Source organism: Aethalodelphis obliquidens, unplaced genomic scaffold (genome assembly GCF_003676395.1).
Source record: "Aethalodelphis obliquidens isolate GAN/ISIS:26980383/991018 unplaced genomic scaffold, ASM367639v1 scaffold24, whole genome shotgun sequence".
Taxonomy (NCBI): domain Eukaryota; kingdom Metazoa; phylum Chordata; class Mammalia; order Artiodactyla; family Delphinidae; genus Aethalodelphis; species Aethalodelphis obliquidens.
The window spans coordinates 9,989,560-10,016,506 of NW_020837968.1; the positions used below are offsets into that span (position 1 = coordinate 9,989,560).

The 26,947-nt window shown below is 39.0% G+C and overlaps 1 protein-coding gene across 1 annotated transcript in view; it reads right to left on the reverse strand.

Moving 5' to 3' along the window:
• USH2A (usherin) overlaps positions 1 to 26,947 on the reverse strand; it is a 774,017-nt gene that overhangs the window by 161,149 nt on the left and 585,921 nt on the right. Inside the window, exons 51-55 of the mRNA XM_027122185.1 lie at positions 24,757 to 24,961; positions 19,160 to 19,357; positions 18,277 to 18,431; positions 15,509 to 15,707; positions 4,347 to 4,454 (exon numbers count right to left, since the gene is read on the reverse strand). Coding sequence (XP_026977986.1) covers positions 4,347 to 4,454; positions 15,509 to 15,707; positions 18,277 to 18,431; positions 19,160 to 19,357; positions 24,757 to 24,961 — 865 coding nt within the window. The remainder of the gene's footprint in view (positions 1 to 4,346; positions 4,455 to 15,508; positions 15,708 to 18,276; positions 18,432 to 19,159; positions 19,358 to 24,756; positions 24,962 to 26,947) is intronic.

Genomic DNA, 26,947 nt, shown 5'->3' on the forward strand with positions numbered 1-26,947 from the left:
CCTTGAAGGATGTATTAAAAATCACCAAGTTGCGAGAAAGGCTACTGCTTAGTTTCTGCTTTGAATCAGTCAATGCAGTCTGTGGAAATGCAGGAGTTAATGAGATAAAATGAAGCCACATTTTGGTGTTGCTTTGTGTTTTAAATAAAAGTTGAGTTTTATATTTAGAAAAGCTGGTGAAAGCTCTGTTCATGTTGGCAATAACCCTGTGTCCGTTGGTTTGATTTATAAGATGAAATTGGAATGTGTAAAAAACTAATAAGCCCTGTGTTTTCACTTACATAATGTTACGGAGACTCTCTTATCTTTGGCAGCTGCAAGAAATCTTTGATAGGATAAGACCCGCCTTCGGTGAGAGGTCTTAGTAAGTCCCAGGTGAAGAATCTACCTCCCTCGCTGAGCCTGGGTCTCAGTGACATCAGAAAACCTATTCTACGTAATGGAAGGGCAGAACTGAGGCTGTTCGAGGAAAGGAAATGGATGGTCATGAGGGAAATCATCTAGAAGTGGGGTGGGGAGCAGGTAAACTAGCTGAGAGGTGTAAGAGGGAAAGGTCAGAAGGACACCTTGGTTGGTCTCTTGACATAATAGCTACTAAATAAGGAACATGTCCACTGGCTTTGTTTTAACTTTGTCTTGAGTGTCATGCAGTATTACCCATTCCTTATGTCCCTACAAATTCCAAGTCAAAAATCCCAACACTTTTTGTGGATTGGCTTTCCCTTGGAAGTTAATCAAAGGAACCAGTTTTGTATTGGCTGATGTCAGAAGTGCATTGAATTCTGGGCCATTTATTATTTGTTCATTTGTGGATTCAACATTCTACTCAAGTTAGTCATTTTCTATGTTGGGCACTGTGAATGTGGGGATAAAGATATATAGTCTTTATCCTCCAAGGAACCTATAGTATCGTGATGAATAAAAATGGGTAAATAACAATTTATAGTCCAGTTTGATAAGTGCTTTAAGAAAAGGAAGCTCAGTGTGCTATTAGAGCACTTAGCCATGGTACCTAAAACAGGCTGGGAGTGAAATGGGGATGGATGGGAAGGGGATGGGGTCAGAGGAGATTTTCAGAATGGGTGACATCTGAGCCAAATTTTGAAAAAATGGGAGTTAGCTGAGTGAGGATGTAGGGAAGGGTACCTGGAGGCTGAGGGAAACCCACACAAAGTCCTAGAGATAGGGAAAGCATGGTACAAGTTCAAGTATATTGGCATGACCGGTATATTAAATTGCATGTGGGAAAGACCAAAAGACTTGCCAGACTGGCAGAAGTTAAAACTTGAGGGGTCTAATTTGATTTACTAAGAAGATGTGGATTTCTTCCCTCCTGGAAAGAAATGGGATTTTTATGGAGGTAATTAATGTGAGTTATGCCTATTTTGGCAAAACTGTTAAAAGAATTGGGATGGTGATTTGAGAAAGAGGAGAAATGGCCAGAGGCAGGGAGACTAGTTAGGAGGCTCTGGAGAAGTTGTAGGTGTCTGAACTAAGGCAGCGACAGAAGGGATGGAAAGGAAGAACAACATTTTAAAAATCCTTAAGATTTAAAATTAATAAAACTATGAAGAATTGTCTACTATAACTTAAGGAAAAGAGAAGCATTAAGAATGTCAGTTTGGGGGCTTAGATGATTAGATGGTGGTATTTGAGAGAGGGAAAAGGGAGGAAAAGAAAGTTAGTGGGGAGAGCGATTTTAAACATTGAAATACTGAGGTTGAAATATTTGTAAAACACTTAAATATAAACATCTCATAGACTGGTAGACAGACGGGCCTTAAATCTGTGAGTGTAGGCTTTGTGAAAGCTCTAGAATTTGGGAGCTCTCCACCTTCATTAGGAATTCCAGCTAGTACTGGAGAATTCCAAGGGAGAGCATCAACAGATAAAAGAAGGGCAGAGGAAGAGGAATCTGGAATGAAACTGAAAAAGACTGGTCTTCTTTTCCCTTTGCTTTTCCATATTATCAATGCTAGAGGAACGCATGCCTGCAATTTTGCATGCTTGAACTCTAAAAACGAACGAGAGCTTGCCGGTACGGCAGCAATCCTGAAAAGAGAGCAATAATCCAGTTCAAGCTCTTCCCACTATTTGACTATGGAAACGCCATTTTTCTAGTAGGTTAAAATCGGAGAGAATTAGGTCCAACTTACCAAAGGGGTCATAATGTGCTTTTCTTTTTTTTTTTTTCTTTTTTAGATTGAAAATGAAAGAAATGAGGAGCTCTCAGGGTAGCTAGGAACAAATGCTTCTTTTAATTCTCTCCATATCCACTTAGACACCCAAATGTTAGACCTTCAAACTATGGCTGATTCACTCAACGAGACCTTTTAAAATTAGTTATATTGGGGTTATTAATTTAAAATGATATGTTGATTTCCACTTTAGCAAAACAACACAACATAATGTTACTGCTGATTAGTTCCCTCACAACCTCCAAGTTAAGCACTCCGACTACATTTATCTCTCATACAAGTTATTCACAATTGGCACTTGCACAGCCGGAAAGTGGATTCTAAATCCATGTCCGTTCTGCAGAGGAAAGCTCATTTAGTTTATTGTTCCTTTGCACAGTTATTTGTGTTAAAGTAAAGGTGCATAAAGTTAAAAACAGAAATCAAGTAAAACATTTCTCATCCCATACTCCCCTGCACTGTTGAAAGCTATAATGTTTAAGGCATGAAATCTGAGCTCTTTCAAGAAATCTTTTTTTTTTGGACAAAGTGAGAATAGAGATGCATATTTTCTAAGAATTTAAATATATGGATTGGATGAGTAAACTGGAGAGACCCTGCTCTTTCATCTGGCTGAGTTTCAGCCAAAACTGGTTGATAGATCCTTTAGAAATTATCCATTATCATCAAAGTATCCATTTGACAGTTTACCTTTCCAAAAAATCCACTGCTGGTTTCTTCCTTTCATAGGAACACTAAGCTTTTTGACATGAAACATTCTTTATATAGAAAACATCATTAGTGAATTCCTGGTGAGGAGCCATATGCCCCATATGTGGAATTTTCCATTTTATTCCCCATTTACTGGTAGGAAGTTCAGGTCTAATATTCTGAGGTACAACAACCCCTTCATTAGAAGAGTAATGGACAAGTAGTTCAGGACTGTCTGATGATCATTAACGTTATATTTCTGTTCAGAAACTTAGTTATGCCTCTGTTTCCCCACATGGAAAATAGGCAGACAGTAGAGATTAACAAAAGAATTAGTTGATCACTAGCCCAAGCTTTTGCACACATTTTTCTCCTGCAAGTAAATGATACTACCCATCCCACTTCCTAACGCACAGACCGTTGTTATTATTTGGGTGCGTATGCTGCCAGAATCTTTCCTATGCATTTATTTATTTATCTATAGAAATGAATATCGTTTTCTATGTGTTGTTTTATAAGGACACCATACATGAATGTAGTTCTATAACTTCTATTTTATATGTATGGATCATCTCATTCCTTTAAACTGATGCATGGAATTCCATAATGTGAATATACCTGAATTTAGTTAGCAATGCCCCCACTCAAAGACATTTCAATTGCTTCCAGTATTTTGCCATTAAACAAACGACAAAAAAAGGCTTCAATAAACATCCTGGTGCATGCCTCTTTGTGCAGTTGTGGAAGCGTTATTTTCTGGCATAGATAATGAAACTGAAACTGCTGTGTCATGGGGAAACATTTTACGTTTAATAGACATCACCAATTTGATCTCCAAGGTGATGGTCCCACTTTACATTCCCTCAAGCTGTGTATTTCTCCTCCTACCATTCATTTGTCAAAATCCTTGTTCCTTGAGGTCCATCTCAGAAGGCATCTGCTCCCTAAAATCTTTCTTGATGCCTGTGATGGGTTCTAATTTCTCCCTTCAAAGATTAACCTGAGCGTTCTGTTCATTTATCCTTTCTTAACATCACCTTTAAGATTCTCTCTCTTCATACAGATTTGGGTACTTGTCCTATCACTTCTATTTGACTGTAAGTTCTTGAGGGCAGTGAATATTTTAATCAGCTTCAACAGGGAGCATGGTGCTTGTTATATTTTAGCTGCTCTGGGAATATTTAATTCTTGATTTTGGGAGGCATTTCGTATCCAAGTAGATAATAGCGTTTTTCCATGCAAAACCACATCTAAAAGGTTTAAGGAATTGAAGGCAAACTGCCTTGGGAAGCTTATAGTTTAACTAAACTTGAGAAATAGGAACCTACAATTTTATTTAATTTTGCACTTATAGACTTTATTCCTTCTTCCTTGTTTGTTAGGAAAGAGTTTATAGAGTTCACATCAAGATACCAAATGAAAACTTCTTCTCCCCAGTCATGGGTATTTTTTAATTACCTTGAGGGGCTGCCTGCAGAGTCTGACCTAGAAAAGGCTCACTTGAAGTGCATCCAGCAGATGTACAAGCTCTAAGTGTGAAGCTGTAGTTGGTGTATGGCTGGAGACCTAGAAAGAGCAAAAAGAAATCAAGTACCTCTTGAGAGGATTATTTATTATCAGGTAAGCACGAGCAGTCACATGCAGAGCTGCAGATACGATATCCAAAAATTTTAAGAGCAGAAAACACTCTCTAAGGGAGAGAGGAACTTCATAAGCAGCTCAGTATTAATAGAAATTTCATTTCTCACTGGTAAAATAATAAATTCTCAGCCTTCAAAGAGATCTGAAAATTCACGTCATCCATCCATCCATTTTACCCTTGATTCCCCTGTACAAGGTGTCATTGAAGGGGCTCCCCTGGCTAGAGGATCAAAGTAGTCCATCTCCCAAATAGCCCACTCTATCTTTAGAGAGCTCTACAGTTCTCTATTTGGTTTGAAAGTCCTTCCTTATGTTGTGGTGAACTCTTTCTATCACTTCCACCCGCTAGGGACTTATAGAACAAATCTAATTTCTTTTCCACATGACAGTTCTTCAAATATTTGTAGACAGTTATCAAATCCCCCCTGACTTTTCTCTTCTCTAGGCGAACCACCCCAGTTTCTTCAATTGCTTCTTATATGAACAGGGGCAGAAAAAAAGTAAAAAGAAGGTTAGAGTCAACATTTTTCAGCCCCAAGCCATATTCAGCTCATATTAACACCAACTAACTCTTTTTTTTTAAACTTTGCATTTCTTCACCATATGTTCCCATACTGCACCATCTTATGCTTACTTCTGTAGTTTTTTTTGGGATATGTTGCTTTTGTCTTTACATGTAGATTAAATACACTTTGATGAAGGGATACTGCTTATTACTTCTTTTGTATTCAGATGTATGATGTATGGTGTAGCACAATAATAGCTCAATAAATTCTCAGGGGAAAAAAGAATGGCAATCCATTTACAATAGAAGTTACGTATTGTCAGACTTCACTGCTCTGTGGCCAGTGACCCTGGACAAGTTACTTAGCTTCACTTTGCTCTCATCTGCTGATCTGTAAAGTGGGGAACCATTGCATCTAGCTTCTAAGGCTGTTAAGCAGATGGGATGGATTACTTAGAGAAGTACTTTATTTTAGCAGACACAACCTTAAGACTCAGCAGCATTCAACAAGGATACATAGAGGCTAACATTTCTCGCCTTGATTCTTGGGAAAACTCAAACAATGCTTTACAAATATTTTCTTAAAAAAAGAATAGGACTTAATCTCTAACGTCAAATATTGGGCTAAGTTATAACATGGATCCAATAATTACTACACTTATTTTTTCATGAATTTAGAACTACATTTTCACATATTTTTTTCTTTTGGTGAGGTGACCCTTCCTCCAGAGACATTTATAAAGTCACACTGTTACTTTATGCAGATCTGCTCAAATGCCACATTTTAAAAGATTTTGACCACTCTATCTACACACCATAACCAGCACTTTTTATCCTCTCAAATTACTTTCTTTCATAGCCTTCAACATTATCTGATGTTTGATTATATGTCTGTTTATCTATTGTTTTGTCTCCACCTCCATGATGTAAGCTCAAAAAGAGCAAGGACTTTGTTTTGGCAACAACCGTATCCTTTGAATGGTGACAGGCACAAAGGAGGTGCTTGTTAAGTGAATGAAAAAATTAATTAACTGGTTCATTTAGAATTGAAGCAGTAGTCTGGGTTCTCTGCTAAAGCCATAATGTTCTGTAGCTGGAGCACCTCCAGGATTCAGCTTCAAAGCCCTCTGTGTTTCCTTATCAATTTAATGACAAGATGTAGATACTTATTTGATTATAATCTTCCATTAGGTTGCTATGGAGGATTTACATAATTGTGATATTTACCTGATTTAGGGATGAGGAATATGATGAAAGATCTAAGCCATACCCAAGCCTTGTGTGTTTGATAAAAGCTTATGGGAAAAGGCTAAAGATGATAGAATACAGAGCTCAAGAGAAAATGGAAGGAAATATTCAAGAATGAAGGTCAGAGACTGCAGTGGCTGGTGTAGTCTGACGATGTCCCTTTCTTTACTTCCATTAGTGAAAAAGGGGTCTTGACCCTTGTCACACCGTTTTATCTGAATAACTTACTTTCTCACTTAGAATGTAAGCCCTTTGAGAGTAAGGATGGTATCTCTGAGTGTTTCTTATTGAAATCATTTTTTCCCAATAGTGCCTATTTGATGTATTCAATGTCTGTTAAATATTGTTTAAGGAAGACCGAGGCATAAAAGTACCCAATAAGGATGGCAGGGCTATGATGCGATGATGTCCATGTATCCATCACAAGTGTGATTTGACCAAACAGGGCCTTCCTCATAATTCCATAGGGACTCCTGCCCACAGTATCTATTTCACTGAGTAGGAGATTCTTCTCTAGTTGCAGAATATTACTAAAATAATATAAAAAGTTAATATAATTTATGAACAATAAATATTTTCCAGATCTTTTTCCTGAACGTCAGACTTAAGTATGGCTAGTAAAAGTGAAGCGATACTTGATTTTTTCTCTGGCATATTCTAACCAAAAAAAAAAAAAGCCTTAATTCTGCTTCTCATTTTGTGTTCTTGTTGGTCTGGTTTCAGACTGTTGCAGGACATTTTAGGATGGGTCTTAGGAAAGGAAAAGAAAATGTCATTGCAGAGGTGTACTAAGATTGATTAGAAGATTGAGGGTATTTGCAGCGAGGACAGTAGCTAAAAAGAAAATTTACTGTACATAAAAGTAGAGGGACTTCCTTGGTGGTCCGGTGGGTAAGACTCTGTGCTCCCAATGTAGGGGGCCCGGGTTTGATTACTGGTCGAGGAACTAGATCCCATATGCATGCCACAACTAAGAAACCCACGTGCTACAACTAAAGGTCCCACATGCCACAACTAAAGATCTCACATGCCACAACTAAAGATCCTGCATGCCGCAACGAAGATCCCATGTGCCGCAACTAAGACCTGGCACAGCCAAAATAAATACATAAATAAATAATAAATAAATAAATGAATACTTTTTTTTAAAAAAGTAGTGATTGTCTTTTTTTAAACAGAATTTTTCAGAGGGGGTTGAGTGCCATCCATTTTATAAATAGCCCAGAACACTAGAAGACAGATGTTTGGAAATGGTACAACAGTGGAGAAACTAGCCCTTGAGGGATTTTTGGTAGACCAAGGAAGGTGTACCAAGGAGTTTGTTACAGGTGTTTAAATTGGTGGGGTGGGTTGGTCTAGCAGAGGATGGGGCCATAGTTAGTGGAGGAATATGTATCTCTTGGAGCTATTGGAGTACTAGAATTAAGGGTGGTGGGTAGGATGTAGAACTGAGTGTTGAGTAGAAAGCCTTGGTCAAGAAGCCAGAAGATTATCCTACTAAGTGAAGTGAGTCAGACAGAGAAAGACAAGTATCATATGATATCACTTATATGGGGAATCTAAAAAAAGGGTACAACTGAACTTATTTACAAGACCAGAAATAGACTCACAGACATAGACAACAAATTTATGGTTACCAAAGGGGCAAAGGGTGGGAGAGGGATAAATTAGGAGTTTGAGATGAATAGATATACACTACTATATATAAAATAGATAAACAACAAGGTCCTACTCTATAGCATAGGGAACTATATTCAATATGATCACAGAGATAAGAAAGGGTGAGGTCAGGATACAGATCTGGGCAGTTGGGCTGAGAAATGTGACCCAGAACAGTTGGGTCAGTCTTCTGAGGCTTATAAGGAAAATGACATAGGTAGCTCAAAGCCCAGTGACACTTCCAGTAACGTAAAAAAATCCATGTGGGACTAGGTATTTAAATATTTTCATTTGGAATATGACCACAATTCATGTACTGAGGCAGTACAGCATAGCTGTTAGGAGAACAGAGTCTGAGGTTAGACTCTTTGGGTCTCATCCTTACCTATCTATTAACTACTACCATGGGCCAGTTCTCTGACCTCTAGGTGCCTCAGTTTCCATATCTGTAAACTGCAGGCATGGCAGTACAGACTGCTAAATTGGACTACAGCCTAACTTGAGGGAAGGCAATAGATGAATCCATTATTTTCTATATTCTCTTTCTTGGGTGTTGTGTTTTTCCTATTGTTAGAGGGTTGGATTACTAGTAGGCTTGGTTCAAACAGTCGGTAAGGAAAGCATGGACTGCCAGGAAGCATAGATGATTTACATGAACTGGATGACCTTTCATATATATGACTCTGTAAAACTCAATAAAATCAACACATTTCAACTGGAATTTGCTGTCATTTTAAGGAAGCCCCTATTGGTAGTCCTTCAAATGAGATACATATGACATATTAGCAACAGGCAATGGAAAGGGCACAACAATTGAAAACTACTCATGAATTGATCAGGATGAGAAGAGGGAAATAAAGAGATGTCTCCAAGGAACTGTTCCGACTGTAACTTAATCCTAAAGTCAAAGAGTAGAAGGAGAAAGGAAAACATCATTCAACTGCTCAGCATTGAACTAAAAGAGTAAGAATAGCGGGGGTAGAACTGAGAAAGACAAATGCATGGAGAAAAGTCAAGTATTTAACATTTCAGTGGAGTGGAGATTACTGTGGCTGCCAATTACTTGAACTTCCCTAAAGGAAATCGTGTTCTCTTATCAAGGAAAGAGGCATACTATAACCAAACTCGTTACAATTACACTTTCAAGTAACATTCCTTTCAAGACTAAATATGTGTTAAAAAGGGACCTCAAAAAGTCTGCCTATGGATCATAAAAAGATGATCTGGAAAACAAAATCCATACCTATGTAAGTTACATTGGATGTACTCTATAAAGAACAGCTTGTTTCTAACACCTTGTTTCTAGGCTTTCTTGTCCATTCCAATTTCAGATAGCTAGCGCTACTTCAAAGCATTCATCCAGTTATTCTAAGTATCATCTGTTATTTTCTGAAGGATTATCAAATAATCCCAACGAATATGTAATTTCACAAGTTCCTCAATCAACCTGGTTAATAATTAGGTCAAGTGCTGAGAGACTTGAGTTACTTCAAAAAGGTTTTGTTAGGTGGTTACCAAGTATTGTCCACCCGGTGGGCAGGTTACCTGTCCTGGCATCAGTTCACCCAAACTGGATGTTTGCCCCGGCCCACCTGAACCACACATCTAGTCTTGCTGCTGAAAAGAGCTCCCTTTCGCTCCCACCTGCCTGGGATCTCACTAAGTGATTCCCCCCAGGATCTCACTCCCCCCAGAGTGATCTCCGCTCATGGAGATTCCCAGGAATTTCCAGCATCTACCGGCAACCTTGTCTGTGATGATAGAGCTACACCAGGGTTCGATTTTAGATTAATCTCATTCCATGTGAAAATCTGGAATGTTCAAAACTGGTACACCAAGACATCATGGAATCACTCTAGAGACCTCTAAGGTGATTTAAATTATGATTTGTGTTACAAAATTTGATTGTAAAATACTTCAGGAGCTCACATGCTAGAGTCCCCTTTTCTTGATAGTATCATCCAGCACGACCTCAGCAGTTCCCCATCCTGCTTAGTCAAGCCAATTTCTTGACTCTTTGAGAGGAGCCATCAGCACTGTCCATTTTTGTATCAAGGCTTTGACACAGGAGTTCAGTTGATGTCTCATATGAATCGGACGTCAAAACATCCAAACGAAGAGGCTCTTGCATTTGCAAATGCCAGTGAAACAACTTCACGGCTTTCAGTTCTGACTACTTGCTACAAGCTTATTTGCATTCTTAATTCTGTATTTGGTGTGAAATTCTAGACCAAAGATTTGGTTCCTCTTCCCAATATAATAGTGATCAGATTCATCCCAAGAAGTACTTCCTGAACGAGTTACTTCTTTGGCAGACTCTCTTTTCAAATATATTAACATTAAGACTATTATTAAGGTAATCCAAGGAAAGACCCTTGTGCTTTTGATTTTTGTAACACTATTTTGATACATATTTTTCTTCCCTGGAGTCTGGTGTTGTACTAGACTGAAGCCTCTTTTACCCTACATTTTCAAGCAGAATTTTCTGCTCTAGAAACCGAATGTGGCATCAGGTGGCAGCAAAGTCTGATGCTCAAATGATCCACAACAAGGACATACCTCTCAGAGGAAGGGAGTTGGCTAGAACTGTCATGACTAAACAGAAGTAGTGATTGCCCAGGCAAAGTACCTTGAAATATCTGGGATTCCGGGGGAATTTTTTTTTCCTTTAAATATTGGTGTCTGGGCAGCTGTTGCTTGTTATTCTTTGGCTATAATATTATATATGTAAGAATGGTAAAAGAAAGGAAGAAATAGTGGTTGATGTTGTGCTATTATTTTTGCAAGTATTTAGGCTCAAGGTCTTCCTCGGAATTTGAAAAATGAAAATAAAATGAATTCTCCCATCTACTTTCACAGGTCTGATGCTTGGCAGTCAGTGGTCAGGTGGTAGTAGGGGAAATGCAGCCTAGAGCATCACACATGACAACAGAAGCTCCCAAAGCTGTTCTGAGGACACGAGGGCCAGCCCAGTTTTCATCCCATCTGTTTCAGTTAAAGATACACACTACTATATATAAAATAAATAATCAACAAGGACCTACTGTAGAGCACAGGGAACTCTACTCAGTATTCTGTAATAACCTGTAAGGGAAAAGAATCTGAAAAAAGAATGCATATATGTATATGTATAACTGAATCACTTTGCTGTACACCTGAAACTAACACAGCATTGTAAATCAACTATACTTTAATATAAAATAAAAATTAAATTAAAAAAAGAATTATACTGCCAATAAATCCAGATTGCCAGAGACCAGGGCTGGCTTCATGGTCACACAAGCTATGCTCTAAGCTGAGTCACCCCAGCTCCCATGCTTAGAAGAGTCCTGTGCTTGAATCTATTCTTATCGTCTTGAAATTCTTAATAATTTTTGAACAAGGGGCCCCATGCTTTCATTTTGCACTGGTTCCCACAAATTGTCACCCATCCTGGCTGAGATTCAGCTGTGTTTGACAATGTGATTTTTATATCCAACCAACATGGAATCTAGTCACTCAGATACTAGTTTACTAGTCAACATTTATTCATTCAACAAAGATTTTCAAAAACTTAATATATATTAGGTTCTGTGATAGGTCACAGTACAGGTGACACAATGGCAAACAGGAAGCTGTTGCCTCTGTCCTTAAAGAGCTTTAACTCCTGGTTGAGGAACAGAGACAAAGAGAAAGGATATTCAATAAAGTATCATAAATACCATGAGAGCCAAGTGTAGCACACGATGGGAGCATATGGTAGAGTTATTTAAATGTAAAATCCTCATGTAAAAATGTCCACATTTTGGGATATTGATGGTCAAACTATGTCCTCATTTTTTTCCAAAGTGGTATGTAGTATATCTGTTTTAGTGCAGTAATAGTACATTTTCTGCTACAACTAGCCTTGTTAGGATTTATGCTATTTTATCACAGGGGGTGTTCATGAGCTTCTAACAGGATGGAAAAGGAAGACAAAGTATTCTCTCCTTGTTGACTTAATGCTGGTGACTCTTCCCCTTTAAGTGCAATGAAACGATAAGCAACTTTTAATGAATTATTTGGAAAACATTTCCCCCAGAGTTAAGAGACACATAAGCTCTTATCATGTCTGCTGCTAAAGACGACATGATTAATTCATTTTGTTCTCGGTGGCCCCAATTATTTCATTAATCCTTTCCTCCTCTCCTCTATCCCAATGGCTACATTAGGAGGCCCACGTTTCATACGGGGCAACCCAAGTAAAACAATGCCGTCACTGACATCCTGATTGCTCTGTGCAGGACCGTGGGCATGTTTAGTAATAAATGATATGAAAAGGTCTTTTATTGACAAGCTGCCACGCGCTGTTTGCATTAGCGAATATGAGAAGATGATGGCTGCTACCCCTTGGTCCCCATGGTATTGGGCTCCGTGAGATAGCAGAAAACGCTTCAGTTTACTTAGAGCATTGATAACACCTCTAAATAATTAACTGAGGACTTCCTGTCTTCAATTACTTAATGCTTTTTTTTTTTTAACATCTTGAGAGGATTATAAGCAATTTATGGATTTCACACGATGAGTGCATTTGCCACCATTCCCACAAAGCATTTATGGGATCATGTTTCTAAAGCTTTGAGGTAATTAAAAATAAGCATGGAGACAATGCGGCTGATGCTGGGTGCCCACTCTCCCTTCTGTCATTTGTAAGGACCTAGATTCTCAGGCTCCTGGATGACTAGAGCTACGGCTTCATCAGTATTCGACTGTGACTTAGGGAATGCCAAGGTTTGGGAAATGATGAGAAAAGCAAAACCTTTATCTCCAGAGGGTTCAGGCAGCTCTTGGATCAAATGTTTGAGACGGAATGTGAAATAAATTTGATTATTTTAGTTAATTCCATGAACTCAATAAAATAGTCATTCTCATCATGAAATACTTCCCTACTGAATTTGATCAGTCAGCTAACCATGGAACTGAACTTTCCCTGGCAGATAAAATGTGTGAACACTACACAGATCTTGGGTTTTAGATCCTCTAATGCCAGGCACCATTCCTGTCCCATAGGAACTGCATATTAGGATACTGTACTTGGTAAGGTTTTGTTGAATGAAGGTTTATTTCCTCATTTAACAAAGAAATCGCTCTTTAGGGCTGCAGTGCTCAAGTGAAGTACTCTCTAAATCTGTTTAAAATGAATTCTAACAGATTATTTTTTCACTTTATAATCTTACAAAAAATAAAATTAGGTAGAAAAACTTTAAAATGTTTATCCTAATAAAAGAGGAATTCTGCCATTACGTTATGCATATAAAATCCTCTGACATGAAAATATCCATTAAAAATGATAATGAAAGGAAGAACTGGTAGAGTGAAGGTATTTAAAGAAAAAGCTTTGCAATACTTTTATAATTAAGGAGGCTATCAATCCTGTTGGTTTGAACCTCACAATTGAATTTGGTACGTCGGCACGTAAATTCTGGTTTTCTAAAAAATGCAAACCAGTACAGCTGGCGACAGTTCAAAGCCCTTGCTGGTTGAGTAGATGGATTCTGTAAGAAAAGAATTCTTTATCCTTGTATCCCAGTTTATTGTGAAACCTTTACTGCTACAAAGTCTTAATGGGCCTTAACTTGGCTTTCAAAACTCTGTAATTAACATTCCATGGCCATCCTCAGTCATTCTTTTGATTTCTCCCACTCCATTCTGTACGAAGTTCTGTTGGTGTATCATTACACAAGCTATTCCTTAACTTGTCAGTAGTACTGGGAGCTTCTTAAGAGCAACAATCTTATTTTGGAGCACTTAATATACTATCTAGAACACAGCAAGCAGGCTACATGTTTTTTTTTTTTTGTAATTAAATGGTATTCTGATTTCCTTATAGATGGAGGCAGTGAATGCCTTGGGGACCCCGAGTAGGCCAGTTATCACCTTCATCTTTCAAATGTGGATATTAAAAACATCCCTCATTTTATAGGGAAGTGATGAGAATCACAGGAGTCAAAATGCAAATGGTTTGTTAAAATTATAAAGCACCGTATACATGCTAAGTTTTTTTTATGGAAAATAACATCATTTCAATGGCTTGTGATGATTTTCATTTTTAGTGAACTAGGATCTAAGGAACAAATCTGATCATCTAAATGGATGAGGGCTTTCTCCATCCCCATTATCCTTGGGTTAGCTCGGGATCTTCAGATCACGATCACCATGTGCTGGTCCGCAAATATTTATTAAGCACCTTCTGTAGGCTCATGACACTTTTGGAAAACAGCGGACATCTGTCCATGAGTACTTGCTTGTGTGTCAGGGAACTGTGGAATTTATTTTTCCACCTGTGTAGCAAGGCCGGGGCCTCCTCTAAGGAAAAATCAGGCATGCTTTTCCAGGCCTTTCTGCACTTCTATGTGAGTTTCGTTATCTCTGGTATCACTGCTCCCCGCAAAGCACAGGGTCTAATGGAAGGAAGGCATTCACTCAGGAGGCCTTGGAGAGAGGCTCCTGGCAATAGGGAAAAAGTAAAAGTTTGTAAACTCTTCTCTGTGTTCTCAGGATCTAAACTTACACCACTGTTTGGAATGATTCAGTAGATCTAAATAATGAGCTAAGTTACTAAATCTCTTGAAATATTCTTTTCTGTAAAATGGGGGTAATAATTCTCTCTGCCCCATAGGTTTGTGATGTGGATCAAATTAGATCGTAAATGTCAAGGGCTTAGGACAGTATTTGACACATATTAAATTCACTTATTCCTCATTTATTTAGCACTCACTGAAATGTCATGGATTGTTCTAGGTGCTAAAGATACAGTATTGAACGAGGTAGAGACGGTCTCTGCGATTCTGGAGCTTACGTTCCAGTGGAGGGGGACATAAAGAGACAAACAGAAAGCAAACACTATCAGGCAGTGAAAGGTGATGTGATGGTGTATCAGGAAAGCTGATCTAGACTTGGTGAGTCAGATGTTTCCCTTCAGAAATGACATTCAGACTAAAACATGTTAATTATTATTATAATCATCGCTAGTAATTATCTGACACTATACTATTATACTGTACTATTATTATAGTATTAAAGCTAATTATAATACCTAATGTTATAATAAGCAACAAAACTAATACAATTACTAGTAATTAATGTTACTAATAATAACAACAAATTGTCATAACCAGTCAACTATCAACTATTCTGTGTATTAATTACCCACGCAGCAGACAACTGTTAGCCTCTGGCTGATTTTTCTACTGCCTTCCAGTACATTCTTGGCTATCCTAGCACCATTATCTATGAGTATATCCTTGGGGAATGAAAATGCATCTTACTGTTTGTCTGAAAAAGAACTTAATACTGATGCAAAAACCCTACACATAATGCATATCAAAGCCAACTATAAATTATTTCTGAAGTTATCTGCTGTTGTGGCTTATTGCTGCCAGTGTGGGCTCTTCTATTAGCATGGATAAGTGGGACCTGACCATATGTCAAGAGAACACGTCCTTTTGAAGTGACCTCATATATCAAACGCACACCCCTGGGAGGCTTTGCCCCCCTAACCACAATGACAGACTCTTCCGGTACATTTTCCTCTTTTTTTTTTTTTCACCTGTGACCGTATGCTGCCTCCTGTCAGTGGTGTCAGTGTAGATGAGACCTTTCCCAACCTGCCAGAGCTGGTACTCTTTAATGACGCCGTTTGGCTTAGGAGGGACATCCCAGCTCACATGCAGAGTCTCCGCACTGGGGGCCACGATTCTTGGCGGAGGGATGCTCTGCGGAACTCCTTGGGTTGTAGCTGCAACGACCTGAAAACACAGGAATTAAACAGCAATTTCTTGGAATAGTACACTAGGTATTCTGATCAATGAGAATGTCACTTTTGTTTTAAAATGTTGTTGTCTGGCCTGGCATATCATTAGCAGGGCTTGGTGAAGCACTCCCTCTTTTTTAAAATTCTTTCTCTCGCATCCTATTCAAACAATGAAATCTGACCTTGAATATATCCTATAAGTCTTCGACTACCATTTATCACCACGGGTTCAACAACAATTTTGATGGCAGACTGCAGCTCTCAGTTTAAACAAGTAAAAGCTGGCTGGCAGACTGTCTTACTAGAGAACTCTTGATAACTTCCATATGGCCCATCGGTGTCTTTGCATTTTAACAGCCTGATTTTGTACATTTTAAGCACCAGTAAATTTGGAGCAAAACCCACATCTGAACTTGCTTGCATATAATACACTTTGAACAGTATAAATGGGCAGCCTTTTCTGTACTCTTCCTATGATACCCAGGATGACTTTACAGTGTCTGCACCAATGTTCTAGAAAGAGAACCAAGTGAGAAGAAAAAAAGAATCAACCAGTGATTTACTCAATATTGTCAAAATATATTTTTGGGAGAAAATTGGCTGCCTTTGTTTTCTCACAGAATGAAGTCTGATTTCACTTTTTCACCAACTGTTTTGGCATCTGGTAGGCAGGAATTCTGCTATGCAGAAAGCACGGAATGGCTCTAGGACCGTTCGGACCCTAACTTTTGATTGGGCCAATCAGCTGCCTTCTGTTTAGTGGGTGGGGCACTCAGAGATGCTTCTGGGGTCTGTTGAATAAAAAGCAGCTCACATGAGCTGCGGCTGATGTGTGTGATTGAACGTTTTACTTGGATGCTTCTTGCACAGTGTGTGAAGATGCTGCGCTTCTCAAGTTTAAACCATATGAAAACTGGGTCTCCTCTGACTAGCTTGGCATCTGTGAAATGGCTCTTTCCTTATTTTCCTCCTAACTTGTTTGATTGTTTCTTCCATTTTTCGCTTAGTAGCATCCCCAAGGGGGCTGGTCATCCGTGGTCTTTGGTTTTTGCCTCTCTCTCTATTCTCCTTACGTGACCACACTCAAACTCCCTGCTTCAACTTCCCTCATAGATCTTTCCAGAAAATTTCAGTCACTTCTTATTCCAGCTTCTGACTAGACATTTTCACTTAAAGTGCCAAATAATATTTTCTTCCGCAATTCTGCTATCTGCTCCTCCTCCTGAATATATATATATATATATATATATATATTTTTTTTTTTTTTTTTTTTTTGCGGCATGTGGGATATTCCTGGACCGGGGCACAAACCCGTGTCCCCTGCATCGGCAGGCGGACTCTCAACCACTGTACCACCAGGGAAGCCCCTTGAATATATTTTTAAAAGCTTTAAAAATGTTAATCTTATTCTTTACTTTTAACTTTTCCTCCTTTTTTTTTTTAAATTGAAGTATAGTTGATCTACAATCTTGTGTTAGTTTCAGGCATACAGCAATATGATTCAGTTATACATACATATATATATATATATAAAATTTTCCAGATTCTTTTACCTTATAGATTATTATAAGATATTGAGCACAGTTCCCTGTGCTATACAGTAGGTCCTTGTTGTTTATCTATTTTACTATATAGTCATGTGTATATGTTAATCCCAAACTCCTATTTTATCCCTCCTCCCCACTTTCCCCTTTGGTAACCATAAATTTGTTTTCTATGTCTGTGAGCCCATTTCTGTTTTGTAAATAAGTTCCTTTGTATTCTTTTTTGTTTTAGATTCCACATAAAGTGATATCATATGATATTTGTCTTTCTCTGTCTGGCTTACTTCACTTAGTATGATAATCTCTAGGTCCATCTGTGTTGCTGCAAATGGCATTATTTAATTCTTTTTTATGGCTGAGTAATATTCCATTATATATATATTTCTCTGTTGTTTTTTGATTTGCTTGCAGAATGCCACCATGACCGACAAACTGGTCAAGCCAGATACCCTGAAAATACCCATAATACTTTCCTTTTACTCCCCGACATATAGCTGACTACTGAGTCCTGTAGTTTTTGTGCCCTGGTATCTGTTGTATCTTTCAGATACTCTTCATCTGACCCCTGCTGCATGAATTCAGATCTTCATTATTTCTTGTCAAGGCTGTTGCAGAAGCCTTGGAACTATTTTATTTTCTACGTCAGGCTCCTTTGTCCTTTTCTCTGTTCTTGAAGAGCAGGCAATTTTTGCTGAAATGATATTTAAATAGAATTTCTAAGCTTTTAAACTGAGAAATGGCTTGGGAACTATTATGGATTTATAGAAGACCATCTAAAAAGAGTTTGTGGAGGAAAAGTGGATTAAGGGGATTATACTGGTTCAAGTTTTTTCTTTTGATGAATGAAACATTGATATTTGAATAAATTTTTCTTGTGGTGATCTCTCCTTTCAGGAGGAAGTGTTGGTACTCAGTTGAGACACCATATGGATGCCCTACTTTTTTGGCATTACAACCTGGACCTTCATATAGTCTTAACATTGGATGATTCTGTCCAGAGTTTAGACAAACTCCTCCTACCTTGCTGCTGGTGGCACAGCCAGCAACCGTGCAAGCTTTCAGCTGGTATGAATATTCCATAAAAGGTTGAATTCCTTTCGTATCAGAGAAGCTCAACGATGTTCCTCGAAAACGTTCAATTCCATCTCGGAGAAGAATGTAGTAAATAATAGGACCTAAAAGAGGCAGAGGAAGGCCTGAATTTGAGTGTCAGACTCTTTTAACTGTTTTCAAACAAATCAGATGGCTTAGAGTTCTGAAGAAATGGGATAATATAGCATTATTTAATTTTTTTTTTTTTTTTTGCGGTACGCAGGCCTCTCACTGTTGTGGCCTCTCCCGTTGCGGAGCACAGGCTCCGGACGCGCAGGCTCAGCGGCCATGGCTCACGGGCCCAGCCGCTCCACGGCATGTGGGATCTTCCTGGACCGGGGCACGAACCCATGTCCCCTGCATCGGCAGGCAGATGCTCAACCACTGCGCCACCAGAGAAGCCTGCATTATTTAATTTTAAATTGCTATTATTTTGCTATGTTCAAGCAGTTCTTAATTACACTCACTCTTACGGAGGAGATGGATTCTTGACATAAATAATCAGTCAGTTGTTTCTTTCCCCTATCAAACATTTACTTTCAAAACTATTCTGCCTTCCCATAATATGCTTTGCTTATTTGAAAGCAGCTCAGACATATGTTGGGATTCAAGGAAAATAATTTTTGGCTAAAAATTTGTGAGGGCTATTTCACAAAATGAATGATTGGTTGACACATACCTGAAGTTTCCTTTACCAGCAAATACTTTTTAGTGGTTAGATGCATGCCAATTAAACGTAGACTACACTAATTTCAATTTCCTTATGGATTTACGGGATTATGTTATTTGAATTTTAAAAATAGCTTAATACCATTTGACTGTATAGGCTTCTTCCAGTTGAGGACTATTACATCATCAAGATGATCCATTTTGGTCCACCTGGGGGGGCTCACTCCCTCAGGCACATCTTCTTTTGTTGTGGCCCTAACAGCCTTGCTGAATCCTCGCCCATAGCTATTCCACGCAGAAATCCTATACTCGTATGTCATGTAGGGCTCCAGGTTCACATCTGGAAAGACAGAGAATCGGACAGCGGGGTTTTTAAAAATTTTTATTTTCTTACCATCATATCGAAAATAAATATCAAAACCTTAAACATTTAAAAATAAATGCTCAATGCACTAATCCTATTGTATGTAAATAAAGCTGTAAGATCTTTACTTTCTGAGTCATAAAAAATATTACAAGTGCTTATTAGCTGCAGAGATATGAAACTGCACAGAACAGAATTCACCTATTTGAGTAGAGAAATATGGATACATTAAAGAAATGATTGAAGGGCTTCCCTGGTGGCGCAGTGGTTGAGAGTCCGCCTGCCGATGCAGGGGACGCAGGTTCGTGCCCTGGTCCGGGAAGATCCCCGCATGCCGCGGAGCGGCTGGGCCCGTGAGCCATGGCCGCTGGGCCTGCGCGTCCGGAGGCTGTGCTCCGCAATGGGAGAGGCCACAACAATGAGAGGCCCACGTACCGCAAAAAAAAAAAAAAAAAAAAAGAAATGATTGAAAAGTAACAGTGCTAGACTAATGTACATTAGATGTTAATGCTTCCCAAGTTCATGACCTCTTTACTTCTGTATGAGGCAGGTTTGGCAAGATTCTTTTATAGTTTTATTATTATAAATTTTACCAATTATTACATTGTCAATATTACTTAAATTATTACATGAATTACAATGTAGTTGTTATGAGATACAGGACTTGTAACTTAGCTTATCACAGTACAATTTTAATAAATAAAAATGAATTCACACTCTACTATATGTACCATGTATAGTGTACTATATATACTTCCTTCATTTTCTACCAAACCAGAACTGAAACCAAACCCAAAAACAACCAATCTAATTAAAACAACAAAACCAACCTGCTGAGATTTTTGGCCTGGCAGAACTTTTATTAGATAATCATCCACGTAATTCAACGGTGTCCCAAACATCTTAGTTCAGATTTGAGCTTTAATAACTTCGGAAGTACAAATGCTACAAATTTACCAAAACATTCCTTGAAAGTTTAATAATTTAAATCTGCTTTCCACTTATTTAATTCCGTGAATTTCGAAGATCTACATCTGTATTTTTGTGTGGCAGTTTCTGGATGATAATCAGACAGGGGGATCAGAAGAGGTCCTCCTTGACTTCCTGGCCACCTGCTCTATCTCCATTGGATGCAGCATTTAATTCTCATTCCATCCACTCGGGTTATTTGACCACATTCTCCTTACGTGCATCTCCTTACAATAAAGCCTGCCCTGCCTCTTTTATAGAGTTAGTATGAAAATAAAATGCAATAAGTTATGCTGCAGAACTTCATAAAATGTAAATTGCTATACAAATGTATTTCTGTCTTCATTTTTTCCAGTAAGAGGGTATTTGCTGCTTTGTACCTGTGATGACCACCAGTGGGTCCCCAGATCCCCCTTCTTTCCTGGTCAGAGACCTCTTGGCCAGAGTCTACATTTCCCAGTTTTCTTTGCAGTCTGGTGTAGTCACACGACTGGTCTCAACAACGGAAGGAGTGTGGAAGTGACGTGGGTAATTTGTGCATGACTTTCTGAATAGGAAATCACTTGCCTTCTGTTAGCACTCTTACCCCTTCTGATGGGCTGGAACTAAGGATGTTGGGACAACTCAGGCTGTACCACTTGGAAGCATGATGAGGAAACCAGATCCTGAATGACCTTGTGGGGCTGAGCTGCCCAGACCGTCCGTCCACTCACCCACAGATGGTAACTCTATTTTTGAACCTCTTGCTACAGCAGATTAAACTATTCACTGCGAATAACTGTTATTGTGTAGCCTTCAAGCCCATGTTGCCATTTCTAACTTCAGCTGTGGCAACTGTCCACATTTTATTCCTGTTCTTTCCTCCACTGTATTTCATTCTTCTCCTTTTTGACTCTCTCAAGTCTTAGCCTTACTCCTCTATTTTCCTGGGAGGCCTGGTCTTTCAAAGTTGTTCCCAGCCCATAAAAGCATTCTTTTTGCTTTAACATAAGGAATCACTTGTTGAAATTTTACCTTTCCTCAATCATCTCTCTCATTTCTCAGAGCTCTTTTTTTCTTTGCCAGAATTTCCAACTATTCTTCTTCTTTTATTTTTAACTTGTTATCTCAAAATCATTCTACGTGTTACATGGGGCTAATATTCTGATAAATGAGGGTGTTGGGTTTTGGGGTGGTATGTTTGCTTAATATTTACTTGTTAATTGCTGAAAGGTCCCATACGTATTTGTCTCCAATCATTTTTTTAGCTAACAGAGCAAGCCTTCCAAAAATGTGTATATAATTGTGTCGTTCCACTGCTTAAAAAGCTTCACTAACTATCCATTCATTGCGGTATAAAGGTAAACTCTTTAGTGTGGCCTAAAAGGTCTTCATAATCTGACCCCCGCTCTTTGGCCTCCTCTCCATCACTTTCTCTGTCTTATATGTGCTACATCCGTATCAAGATACTTGCTTTTCAGACCTGCTGGGCTTCCTCCTGCTTCCTGCACTTTGCATGTGTTGCTCTCTCTGCCTGGCCGACCTCCCCTTAAACTGACAGGCTCTAACTTGCCCTTCAGTTCTTTCTTTGGGCACAGTATCCTTCTTGAAGTCTTTCCAGTCTGGGTTAGGTGTCCTTGCAATAGTCTTCCAAAGCATCCTATGCTTACCTCTATCATAGAACTTACCTGCACATCGTTTCTCATATTAGAGGTAATTATGTATTAATTTCCCTATCTCTTCATATTAGCTTCAAATCCTGATGGAATTTCCTACTAGTTTTCAAGTTATTGGTCCTCATGTACTGACTGGTTATTAGTAAGGATTTAATAAATATTTTTGATAAATAAATGATTGTAAGAACAAATGAATTTTGGTCAGCACTGGTGGTTGTAGCTTTTAATTGTCAATTTTAAAAATGGTTGACTTTTCTTCTAAATTGGTCGCAGTGGAATTTGTTTGAGCGTCATTTGAGTGCTTAATTTTTTTTCATGAAAAGTAAAATTTTGTTATTTTTCATATTCAATTTATAGTGTTTTGTGGTAGGCAAGCCGATCTGAAATATGGATGTTAAAAGCCCCTGCAACATTATATCAGTGGGTGGAAACAGCTATTCTCTCCTGGAGAGGTCTACTGCAAATATGTCTTAAAAACCCATCAAAATCTGGACCTTGATTACCAAGGGCAGATAAAAGCAGAGACCTGTCTTAGAAGAAAACCAAGTAATTTTGGTTTTTTTTTTTTTTAATATTTTTATTTTGTTTTGTTTTGTTTTGTTTTGCGGTATGCGGGCCTCTCACTGTTGTGGCCTCTCCCGTCGCAGAGCACAGGCTCCAGACGTAAGGCCCAGCGGCCATGGCTCACGGGCCCAGCCACTCCGAGGCACGTGGGATCTTCCCGGACCGGGGCACGAATCCGTGTCCCCTGCATCGGCAGGCCGACTCTCAACCACTGCACCACCAGGGAAGCCCCCAAGTAATTTTTAAATGAGGGTTCATGACTTAAATCTACAACTGGGAGTGGGAAGAGATTAGTGGTCCAATTGTTTTCTATCCGAGGCTTTCCAATTGTGGTCCAATTGTTTCTATCCAAGGCTACCTAAAGGCATTCCAATAAATATTTTTTTGTTTGCTTACAGTGTGCTAAATCTAAAAATAAGGTAAAATTAAACAGGGATGTTCTATTCACGTGGATACTTCAATCTGGTAGGAGAGACGAGACAAGTGTCCAGATGCCTATGACACATACGTGGTAGAAGTGGTGACTGGCATGGCCGTGTGTCACAGGAGCACAGAGGAGAGAGGGGGCTGGACTCGGGAAGCCTAAACTGAGAACGTGAATTCTGACCTTGGCCTTGAGTGTGATGGTTAAGAAGAACATTGCAGGTGGAAGGAACTGCTTGAGGGAGGTTTGGAGCCCTCCAAAAGGAGCCCTATACCATGTGGAGTCCACTACATCCGCAGCTCCTAAAGGTGACATGATTTGAACCTGACTATTACCACAACAAGTTGCTTTTACAGATCTGACCTTCAGTTTCCTCATCTGCGAAATGATCATACTTACCTGATTGGTTTATGGGTAAATTAAGATAAGGTTTAAAAATGTTTAGCACAAAGGGGGAGTGGCAGAGGGAGGGACTGGGAGTTTGGTTAGCAGATTGAAACCATTATATATAGGATGGATAAACAACAAGGTCCTACTGCATAGCACAGGGAACTATATCCAATCGCCTGTGATAAACCATAATGGAAAAGAATAGTAAAACATGAATGTATGGATGTATAACTGAATCACTTTTCTGTAAGCAGAAATTAACGCAACACTGTAAATCAACTGTACTTAAAAAAAAAAAAACTGTGTAGCACAGCACTGGAACTAAGTAATACTCAGTAAACTTAATCTCTATTCCTTCCTTCCCTTCCTAACTACTCCCTCTCATCCCAGTATCCTGCTTTACTGTTTTCCTTCTCAAGGTTTGTCATTATCACCCCCCATTGGCTGGGTAAGGCAGAGTGATGAGTCATGATGGAATACAGTGGTTTTATTGTTTATTTGACCTCAGCTGGCTTGAATTATGTCACTTAAATGTATTCCATTTGACTCTAAACAATAGGTGTGTGTACACACACAGTTACACACACACGTCTAATTTTTCAAAAAACAGAAACTTAAGCAGGGACTTAAGTAAATGGATGAATAATAAAAATGTAATAGCTGGCAGAACTATTTTGGAGATGATCCTAAAATTTACAGCGTCTTTCACCTGACTTAGCCAAGCCTAAGAATCACTATTTTGGACTAATGCAGTAGGGACTAAGATGGGGGTTGGAAATGACTATTTTCAATAACCATGAAGGTTCTTGTTCCCAAGATGATGGCCATCTTGGGGAAACACCAGGCTGCAGGAGAGCACAGTCTCTGGCCCCAGACCCAAGATCAGGAAAGTGATACTGACTTCACTGCGCAGTCTGTCTCCTCCTTGGAATGATGCCGCCAGGTCTTAGTGACCAGACAGGTTTCTACCTCTTTTCTGCTTGGAAGAATAACAACATTCATTCATGACACTTATTGAAAGCCTGCATTCCAACTTTTGAGAAAGAAAAGTAGGCTCATTGCAAATTAACTGGATATACCACTAAAGGTCACATAACTAATTCATTTCCCTGTTCTTCATTCTCTACAGGCTCACTGTAAAATAGAGCACATCCTTGTTTAAAGTTCGACTCTGAAAAACTTTAAACTACGAACTTTGACCAGATCCAGATTGTGCCTCTAACTGCCTGGTAACTCTCTGGCTCATAAGTATGTTGGAATTAATTGATATGAGGTGAAGGAGGGAGTTGAGGTCAGAGTGAAATAAATCTGCGTTTTCAGCAGCTTTTCACTCCCCCTTCTAAGCCGTGGGCAGGTGGCTCCCTTTCTGTTACCTGTGAAGGAGAGTGTGTTTACACTTCCCATATGAACAGGCTCTTCAGCAGATGAGCACATTTCTTCGACTGATTCCTTCCCGATGGAATTGTGAGATCCTCTTATCACAGTACAAACGTGACTGGTAAAGTTGAAGTCACACCTGCCGCAGTGCGCTGTGGCTTCCATAGACGCCGGGCAGACGGTCCCGCAGACTTTGGTTTCCTAAGTCAAGCGGTAGAGGTGGGGCGGGGGGAAGGGAATTGAAAACGTTCATTTAGACACGTGTGGCATAGGTTTTTACGACTCTCAAATGAAACTTTCCTGTGCTGAGTTCATGAATGAACACCTCAAAATTCATAAAAAGAAATGAGGGCAGTGTGTATACTAGAAAGAGCAGTTACTTTGAAATGACACAGATCTGGATTCGAAATCCAGTTTTGCAACTTGCTGGTGTTGTGACCTTGAACGAGTCTCTTATCCGCTCAAAGCCTCAGCTTCTTCCGTGAAAGAATGGGAATTCAATTTACTATGCGGGTTTGTTTGAATGACTCAAATGAGATAACGTAAATGCCTTACACTTAGCAGATATGCTATAAATAATAACAAGAGTCGTTATTTTATTATTGTTACTCTGACACTTTCCTAATGGAGTTTTAGACGAAATAAAGAATGTGAAATTTGAGAATCTGCACTTGTGCTCTTGGGAAATTTGGACTAATAAGAAGTATTCTGCACCCAAGTTTTAGAAAATTTAAATATTTCATGAACTGTCATCATAATCATTATTATTTATATTTATAAACTTTTTCTCTGGTGAATCTCTGGACATTTTATAGCTATTGATAAATACTAGTAGGCTCTAATCTCAGAAAATGAAATACTTCATCTTCCCAAATTACAGGAGATATAAATAAGGCAATATTCTTATAAGGCAAAGCTCTACTTCATCTTCCCTTTATATAGGTAGCATAACTTATTTAAAATCATTTTTGTTATTTATAAGTGATCTACATTCAATCTGTCTCTTTACCTAAAATAAGTTAAATTATTTTCCCAACGATGATCAAAGTAAAGCTGCTTCAGAAAAATATAGTTGGATTTCCATTTAAGTATGGTGAATCGAACATGTGCATTTATCGCCATTTCCTCTTAAAGCCCAACCAAATGAAAATAAAGGAATATGGAAAGTCCAACGAAACAGGAAGGGAAGTAACACACGTTTTTGGAAGCTGGGAAGTGGACGGATGTGGCAGAGACAAGACTATGTGCCCAGGAGTACCCATTTTTGCCTTTTCTCCCCTGGAACGCTAGATTTTCAAGTCCAGCTACAATAAGAAGAGCCATGTGACTAGAAATGTCTGTGTGACTGTGTACAGGAGAGATGCCTTCTGCATCCAGGGAAGACGCATACATGTGCAATCATCCACTCTCTCCCTTTTTCCACTGTGAAGCCCCACAAGATGGAAGCGACTTGGGTTCCTGAGATGTTGCATGGAGGAGATCTGCCAGTCTCACACTGGACTGTCACAAGAAAGGTTTAAAAAAATTCATTCTGTTGACCCATTCCATACATGAGTATGTCTGTTTTCACCTCAGCATAGTCCAGTGTATTCTGGCAAAAACACAAATTAGTACTTTGAAGTTGGATGTTGTCTTAACAACAATAACAAAACCCTAAAGTATGTGGCATTGGCTTAGGGTTAAGCAGGCCATGGCAAAGAAATACGTACTGGGCTTTGGGAAGCTGGGGAGGTCTGTTATGCTATGGCTAAACATTCTGCAGACTCTGCCCTGGGATAACTGTCAAAGCAAGCCAAGCGTTCCTGAGCTCACCACTCTGGGGAAGACATCATAGCTTAGAACGAGAGCAGTATGTGTGCTGTTGGAGCTGCATTTGGCCAAGGATTAGAAAAATGAGAAAAACGTAGAAAATAATTAGTGAAACTAAAAAAAAAAAAAAAAAAAGAGGGGGTCCACTGGAAGATATAAGCCAGGAGCCAGAGTGGGAAAGCTAAACACAATTCTGCATATTGCATAGTGAGAACCCCAGCCCTCTTTGCTACTGGATACTCCATATGGCAGCCAGGCATGTATGCCATCCCGATGTAGGTTGGAGTATTAAGGATACTTCTTTGAGTATTAAAATAGTACCAATCTTAAGCCATAATGGAAAAGAACATGTAAAAGAATATATATATATATATATAT